Source organism: Ursus maritimus, unplaced genomic scaffold (assembly GCF_017311325.1).
Source record: "Ursus maritimus isolate PB19 unplaced genomic scaffold, ASM1731132v1 scaffold_7, whole genome shotgun sequence".
NCBI lineage: Eukaryota > Metazoa > Chordata > Mammalia > Carnivora > Ursidae > Ursus > Ursus maritimus.
This window is the reverse complement of record NW_024426885.1, coordinates 43,623,117-43,631,730: the sequence shown is the minus strand read 5'-3', so window position 1 is coordinate 43,631,730 and position 8,614 is coordinate 43,623,117. Positions and strand designations below refer to the sequence as shown.

At 56.1% G+C, this 8,614-nt stretch overlaps 1 protein-coding gene across 1 annotated transcript in view; it reads left to right on the top strand.

The window, feature by feature from the left end:
* Positions 1 to 8,614, top strand: part of CDHR1 (cadherin related family member 1) — a 19,762-nt gene that overhangs the window by 2,034 nt on the left and 9,114 nt on the right. Inside the window, exons 4-9 of the mRNA XM_040624485.1 lie at positions 849 to 899; positions 1,594 to 1,683; positions 2,881 to 2,967; positions 4,132 to 4,248; positions 5,330 to 5,473; positions 7,292 to 7,374. Coding sequence (XP_040480419.1) covers positions 849 to 899; positions 1,594 to 1,683; positions 2,881 to 2,967; positions 4,132 to 4,248; positions 5,330 to 5,473; positions 7,292 to 7,374 — 572 coding nt within the window. The remainder of the gene's footprint in view (positions 1 to 848; positions 900 to 1,593; positions 1,684 to 2,880; positions 2,968 to 4,131; positions 4,249 to 5,329; positions 5,474 to 7,291; positions 7,375 to 8,614) is intronic.

Here is an 8,614-nt window from a genome sequence, read left to right as displayed (position 1 = left end):
TTTTTTTTTTTTTTTTTTTTTTAATGTAAGTTCTATGCCAGTACGGGGCTCGAACTCTTGACCTCAGGATCAAGAGTCACATGTTCTACTGACTAAGCCAGCCTGGGAAAGAGTGGTTTAGAGAGTAGGTCTGAGTCTGGTAAAACTCCACCCCTCCACCCCTCTGCACCTTTCTGAACCTATGGGTGCCAGGGCCTGAGCTGCATTTCTCTTTTGAGACCCCACACCAGGCTGGTGGGCCTTGTTGACCACAGAACTGAACCTCCACCATGAGCCTATGGCCAACTCTGGTCCCACAGCAGACTCCACCTACTGCAGGCCAGGGTAGAGAAAGGAAAGGTTGGTCTCAGAGGCTGCTGCAGGGACCCCGAGGTGGAAGTGTCACTGCGCACCCCTCCCTGGCCTCGTGGGGGCCTGCTGACCTCAATACCGTTCCTCACTGAGGTCCCACCACAGGCTAGGGAGTGCTTGAGATACTGCAGACCTGGACTGTGGAATACAGTGAGGTGTGGGAGAGATGAGGGGAAGGAAGATAAAAGGGAAACCCCAGCTCCTTGGGACCTCCAGCACACTAGGTCAGCATCTGTCTTTATTCTAGCAGGAGAGCATTCTCTCTCCGTGCCTGAATACCACTTGAGTTTATGAGAACCCCTGATGTACTGAGACCCAAAACAAGGTCTCAAACACGGCCAGAGGCAGCTTTGGTCACCCTGCCTTGCACCATAGCTCCCTTGCAATGCCCAGGTCTGCTCTGGTGGGCTCAGTGGGGCAGGGAGAGCTTCCCCCCACCTCAGGGTCCCCAGGTACAACAGACTCCCAGACACTCACTCAATCCCTATGCTTTACAGAGGGACGATGAGATCGAGGCCATCATCAGCATTTCCGATGGCGTGAATCTGGTAAGTGTGCCCCTGAGCCAGCCGCCTGGCAGCACTAGCTCCCTGGGCTTGCCCACAGTTCCTCCTGCCTCCTAGGGGCTCTCTGGCAAATCCAAGCCAAGGCGCAGCGAGAGCTGCTCCAACATATGCACAGGACAGGGCTGCACTCCCAGACCTAGCTGCTCCTTCACCTCCTGGCATACCCTTCCACTTCCTCCCCTCTCTCCTGACAGCCTGCTGCAGAGCTTAAATCTCACTCCTCTGCGAAGCCTCCCTGCCGTCCCCACCACTGGCTGGGCTAGATGCCGCTTCTCGGGGCCTCTGGAGACAGCTTCCTAGACCGTGCACCCACAAACCCAAGGGGTGCATTTACTTAGGCCATGGTGCTCCCCGAGTCGTATAGCACAGGGGCCCTACCCACAGTGCCTGCCATCCCATTCTGCAAAACACGCACCATCAGACTGTGTCTTCTGTCTCTGGGATGGAACACAGTGCTTGGTACCAAGTGGTTGCTTCATAGTAATTGTTGCATGAATGAGTAAAAGAAGGAAAGAAGGAGGGAAGAAAAAAGGCGAGGAAGGGAGAGAGGGAGGGAGGGCATGAAGAAGGAGAGATGTCGGGCAGAGACATACGCCTGGGGTATTAGAGGCCACTGTCCCTTTGTTGCCCAGAAAGTCTCACTGCCCCAACTCCTGTCCCCTTTGCCCCTTCTCAGGTGGCAGAAGAAGTCACGATCCTGGTGACCGATGCCAATGACGAGGCCCCCAGTTTCGTCCAGGAGCCCTACACTGTCCAGGTCCCTGAGGTGAGCAAGAGGCCCCACGGTAGAACCGATGCGCTCCCACCCTGACGCCCTCCCTCCCTCTGGGCTGCCCTGTGACCTGTCCCAAGGGACCCGCCCCAGAGTGAAGAGCACCTCCTCCTCGCTCACTGCGCTCCGGAGAGCCCTTCCCTTCCTGCCCTTCCCCCACCTCCGTTGCCAACCCCTCACACATTCATTGTTATCCACAGGAACGTCCATTTACCATTTTCCGTTATAATTGTAATGTATGTTTATTGTAGAAATGTGAAATATATAGAAGAGTAGAAAAAATGAATTTCAAAAATCACCCTCAATCCCTCCAGCTTGAGACAACATTGTCAAATCTGGGTGTAGTTCTTTCCTGTCATTTTGGAATCCCACAATGGATTTATTTTGTTTGCTTATTTGCATAGCCATGACAATACTAAACATAAGCTTTCTGTATACTATTTTTCACTTAATTTACAACATAAGCATTTCCTCAGTAATTGTAAAGTTTAGGTAACTGTCGTTTTAATAGCTTCCTCTTAGTGCATATTCCATCATTGACTGAACTAGTCCTTTACGTTTGGATATTTAAGATGTTTTAAATTTTTGCTGTCATAAGAAACGTCAAATTCTGAACATAAATATAAAACTTCCATGTAGCTAATTCGAATGATTTCCTTAAGATATAGTCCAAGACGTGAAATGATGAGGTTGAAAGCATGAGTTGCCAGGCTGGCACTGGCTTGCTCTCTCCCCAAGGATGTGGGAGGGACTTTGTCTCCCCATCCCTCACCCACATTGGGGATTCTTGAATTTTTTAATGTTTGCTAATTCAGTAGAAGGAAGATACTTCATTTTGGCTCTAAATTGTATGTACTTGATCGCTGGTAATGCGGAATATGTCTATTAACCATTTCCCCATTTTGTATTTAAACCCTTCGTCTATTTGGATTCTTAGTTTTGGAGGATGTCTGTTTGCTCCTTTCTTTCTTCTTCCTTCTTCCATGCACCTACTCACCCACTCTGCCTTTAGCATGTCTCCTCCTCGGCTGCCTCTCCCCCAGTGGGGTCTCCCTGGTTAATCCTCACCATTTCACCTCTATTTAGCCCTTCACTCCCTGACTGCACCTCTCTATGGCTCCCTTCCCCCTGTCCCCTGAGCATTCTGTCACTGCCCCGGGACTGACCCCCCTCATGGCTGTGACCCCTCAGGACATACCTACTGGGAGCAGCATCATTACGGTGCATGCTGTGGACAAGGATACAGGCTCTGGAGGGAGTGTCACCTACTTCTTGCAGGTAAGGTCATTACCAGAGGCCTGGGCTCGAGGGGACACCTGGATGGTGGCCACCACCTCCGTCACCAAAGCCCTGAGTCAGCACCTCCACTATTCCCAAAGAGTATCAGCGATGTCACTTCACAAGGATGGGCTGGGCTGGTGGGGACAGGAGAGGAGTGGGGGTGGAAGCCGTCTTCCCCTGACTGGCCCATCCTGGCTCCCTCTCAGTTCCCTGCCACCCTCTCTACCCCCAACCCCTTCCCCGGGAGAGGGCTGGGCGCACTGCACCCACACAGGGTGCAAAAAACCTGCCTGGGCCTAGGCTTATGGAGAGGAAAAAAGGCAGAGCAAGATCTGTCAGGAGGAACAGAGCAGTCACACCACCGCCCCACCCGTAGCCCTCCCCCCAAGCCCATCAAAGACAGAGACCCCCTTCCTGCACCTCCTCCTCCCGGGGCTCCCCCAGGAACCAGCCTCGCTTCCCACAGCGGCTCCTCTTGTGGCTACTCCTCTGTTCCCCGCGGTCAGTCCCTGGCTCTCACAACTGTCACGGCAGTACAGCCGGTGGCTGACAACAGGGGTTCTGGAGAAATCCCCTGGGCTCCACCTGTCCTAGAAAAATCCCACCACCTCCTGGTGGGGCCTTCAAACCCCTCATCTAGCTCTCCCAGCTCTCCTTCCTCACGTGCAGAGTGGGAAAGGCACAAGCCCATCCTCACGGGTTCCTGTGGGGATTAAATATACGTAAAGCTCCAGGAACAGCTCATGACACACAGTAACCCTTTACCGGCTTGAGAATCATCTCCTGTCCCCACCCACCCTCCACCACCCCCCAAGCTGCCTGCGACTGGCCCACAGCCGCTTACTTGTTGGGGTTGGAAGATCCTGAAGGCTGTCTCCACCACTGTGGCTTCCAAGCCCCACTCCCTCTAGGTTAGAGCACTCTGCGGGCGTGTCTACCTGCTGGGAGGTCCAGGCCAGAGCGGAGCTGGAGGCTGGGCAGCAAGAAGGCTAGGGCCCTGCCGGGAGCACGTGGAGGGATGGGAGGGGGACCCTAGGGGCCAGCAAGGCCAGAGTTCCTGTGACAAAGGACGGCGAAGACCCCCTGTCAGTAAGCAAAGCGGCCATTCCTGGGCCGGCCTGGGTCCCCCTCTGAGGCCCAGCCTGCCCCTCACTCTTACAGAATACGCACGCCACCGAATTCGCCCTGGACCGCCACAGCGGTGTGCTGCGCCTCCGGCCTGGGGCCACACTGGACTACGAGAAGGCCCGGGCCCATTTTGTCACCGTGGTTGCCAAGGTAACAGAGCGGGAGGAATGGGGAGCATCTGGTCTTTCTTCAGCCTTCGTCAAGGGAAGCTGCCCTGGGATTGGAAGAGAGTTAGGGTCTATAAGGGAGTGGGGGTGCTCTGGAAGGCTGAAGGTCTGTTGGGGATGGGGGTGGGGGTGCGACTGCTGAGAACTTCCGTTGATGTGGACCCTGCCCGGACGTGGACCTAGTCTTCAGGGAGGCTGGAGTGTGTGGGCTGGAGAGGGGATATTCCCTCCTGGAAGAGGGTATATGCCCCATCAGGACTGACAGGCCTGGCTCCCCTCCAGAGGACCAGGTGGCCATGGCCTGGAGACCATGCTCCCTCACAATCCCCACAACCCGGCCTCCAGGCACCTCCTTCTCTCTGCCTGGGCTTGCTCACCTCACCTGTTCCTCTCTGTGTGATCAGTCACCCTCTCTGAGCCTCGGTTTCCTTATCTGCCCACCTGTGAGGCTTCGCTGAGTTCCTCCCATTTCTAAAGGGCAGGGTGTGGGACCCTGCAAGTCAGCAGGGGCTCAGCCAAGGTGGCCGCTCTGTCCCTTGAGGGCGGGAAACCCCAGCTGTCCCTCTGGGCCCAACGTTTTCTTTTCCAGGACAAGAAAGGCCCTTGCTGGTCACATGCTGGCCACAGGCCATCCCACTGCGGCCCGTACCACCTGCCCGATACTCCGTGAGGGCTAGGCTCGCTGGGCACACACCTGCAGGCTCAGGCCTGGGCACAAGTCCTGCTCTTAGTAGGTCTTCAGGAGGTGTTTGAGGCTTGGCTCCTGGTAGGAGGCAGAATTTGGCTCTGACCCCTCCTCTTCTGCCATGGTTTCCCTGGAGAGAGAACTCACTCTTTTTTTCCAAAGGAACACTTTTGAGTGCCTAGCACGTACCAGGCCCTGACTAAAGACCTCCATGCATCATCTCATTTAAATAACCCCTATGAGGCAGAAATGATCTCCAGGTGAAACAGGAGCTAACAGAAATCAGGGCAGCTGGTCTCGAGGCCAGGAAGTGGCAGAAGCCGGATTCCACCGGGGGCCATCCAGAGGCCAAGCTCTCTTCATTCTGATTCTTCCCCAGGATGGCGGAGGGAGGCTGCGAGGAGCTGATGTGGTGTTCTCAGCCACCACCACGGTCACAGTCAATGTGGACGACGTGCAGGACATGGCCCCTGTCTTCGTAGGCACACCCTACTACGGCTATGTGTATGAGGACACCCTTCCGGTGGGTGGCTGGCCCCTCAGCCCAGTGTTTCCTCCAGACGCCACTGCCCCGGGATCCCCTGTGGCTTGGCCCTGGGTCACCCTCCTCAAGTGGCTGGCTCTGGACTGCCTCAGGCTCGGCCCATGAGCATGTCCTTTTGCCAGTGAAAGTGTAAGGGCGAAGAACAGGTGCTGGTGTGTGGAGCACCTGTTGGGGGCCAAGACTGTGACAGGCATTTCTTCACTCATTCAGACGTACTCTAACCCAGCTGCCAATGTTCAGCCCCTCAGAAGGGCTGAGAAGAGAGGCTGGCAGGTGGCCCATTGCCTTGGTTTGGGTGGGGCCTTTTCTACCCCTTGTGTGGGTGAGGGGGGTGAGATTCCTTTGTGCCTCCCCAGCTCCAAGCCTGTCGCCTGGGGTCGCTCAGACCAGTAGTTCTCCCACGGTTTGCTTCTGAACTACCACAGCCCTTGTCAGACGTCATCCACAGGCCTGGCTTGTCCTGCGGGCCCAGCTCCAAGGCCGGCCTCCGTTTCCTCCCCTCAATGCAGTCTTTGCCCCTGGTGTTTTGGTGACTATGCTTGTCTTTGGGCCTCTCAGGGAAGGTCCTGCCCCCAGGCCTGGCATCTAAGGCCCGACCTCCCCTCCACCCCTGAGCCCTCACCAGCCTCTAAGCACCCAGCCCATCTCCCCTGCTGTGTCCTTAGCCTCTGCCTGAGACCTGCCCATGGGCCTGACGCTCCTTGTCCTTCTCAGGTCAGCCCAGGCGTTGTTTTCCTTGCCATCTTTGGTTGAGATGGGAGCTCCTCTTCTCTGCTCCCATGCTATGCACACCCCTTCCTGGGGTACACCCATGTATGTACATGTCCCCCTACCTCAGGCAGACCGTGAGCGCTCCTAGAGCCAGAGGCCAGGCGGGAACCAGACTTCACACAGCGGCCGCTCAAGGACTCCATGGAACTGAATGGCATTCTCCATTTTCTTTTCCCCGGGCCTGGTTCTTCTAGACCTGATGAGATAATGAAAACACTTAACTGAGGACAGCTTACATGCTGGGCCCAAGCTAAGATACCACTTCTGCGTATCTTCTGGCAGCTGAGTGGTAGAGACGAGCACGGAGTGAGGGAGAAATGGCGGCTCCTCTGGTGGGGCCCGCAGGCAGGGCCGGGGGAGGCCAGCTGTCCTGCCAGGAGCTAAGGGTGGAAAGTGTTGCTGAGGGAGAGCAGGCAGCACTTGGACGGTCAGGAAGCAGCCACGAGGGTGGATAGGCTGAGGAGAAGGGCCTGAGCAGGGGGCTTAGAAGGGGGCGGCAGGCGGAGGCCGAGCAGGCTTGTTGGTTGTGCCGTCCCTGCCCAAACCCTTCGAACAGCACCCCAGCCGGGACCCCAGGAAAACATCCTAGTTCCTGGACTTAGCCTGAGACCCCTCTGTGCCCAGCCCCTGTCACCTGTCTCTGACTCTCCCTCCCTGTACCTCTGAAGGCAAAATGTGGATGAGGCAGCAAGGATGAGGCTTGAGGGAGGGACTGTGGAGGCCAGAGCTGACTGTGGTGCGTGGGAAAGGAGGGGTGTGAGGAGGAGGCCTGCTTGGGGGGCCTGAGTGTCCCTGGGTGGCCACGTGCTAACCTATGTGGTGGGGAGAAGCAGGCTCAGGCTGTCCCTCCGGCCCTGGGAGCAGTGGGTGCTCCAGTCTCCCTGTAGAGCAGGTGTGGGGCACACAGAGGCCTGGCCCTTTTCTTGGGTGGCAGTGGCACCTCCCCTCTGATGGGGGTGAGTATCTGGGGAGGGGAGAGCCCCAGCATCACCATTGGCCTCAGGCAGCTGCTTCCTTTCCCCCCAGGGCTCGGAGGTACTGATGGTGGTTGCCATGGACGGAGACCGAGGCAAACCCAACCAAATTCTCTACAGCCTCTTGAATGGTGAGTCTGGGGCAACTTTGGGGACAGGCCTATTGCTGGGCTGCAGCTCCTACTTCCTGGGTGACCAGAGTGATCTGTCCAGACCTCTCTGGGTCCCAGTTTCCTCATTTGTAAAGCCAGAAGTGCGAGATGTACTGGGGGGGCATGGGGGGCACTGAGTCCCTCCAGGAGGTGACAAGCCTTGGGCTTGTGCTCCAGCTCCTGCTTGTCACTATGTCCAGCAACAGGGAGAGAAGCATGGGGGGACACCAAGAGCAACGTGGGTGGCACCAACTCATGTCCCTTCACCCTGGGCACACGCTGATTAACAAGAGGGGGTGGCAACGTGTCTTACACTTTTTAAAGTTACTGCTTTTTTCCCTCATTCTTTTTGGGGGAGGAGGGGCAAAGGGAGAGGGAGAGAGAGAATCCTAAGCAGGCTCCACGCCCAGCACAGAGCCCGACATAGGGCTCAAACCCATGACCCTGAGATCATGACCTGAGCTGAAACCAAGAGTCGGACACTTAACTGACTGAACCATCTAGGCACCCCTCTCATTCTTTTACATTTCTGGCCTAGAGCATATAGTTGAATTAAAAAAATTAAATGCAACGATGATAATGACATTTCCTACTATTAGCCCTATATATGGACAAGGAAACTGAGGCTCAGAGAAGCTAAAGGGTCTTCCCACATTCCCATTGGATTTGAACCTAAGTCTTCTGGCTCCAAGACTGTGTTCTTAGCACAACTGAGCAGCAACTGAGCAGGTCACGATGGCCCCGGGTGTGTTCTGTGGCCCCCGGTAGCCAGTCCCCATGGGGCCAGGCCCATCAGTAGGATCATCACTCCAGGTGCCTGATGGCAGACGTGCATGTGTCTCTGTGCTCTCACTCAGACCCCATTGCCTCCCCGACCCTATCCCTAGGATATGTGTGGTGCACACTCTCCCTCCAGCAGTGCACGCATGCATCAGCGCACCACCATCACATGCAGGCTCCTTTCCCCAGGTACACAGACCGCCTTGACTGCTCCCCATCCCCACTCCTCCACCTCTGCAGCCTTCCCATAATTACCCAGCACCTACCATCCCTACCTCTTCTCTCTTCTCCCTCCTCTGCTCCTCCTCCTGCAGCCTCTGGCCTCTTTCTTCCCTCTTTCCCTTTCTCTCCTCTTTCTCCCCCTCCGTATCTCCCTACCTGTGTGTCTGTTTCTCCCTTTCTCTTGCCATCACACACACACACACACACACACACACACACAC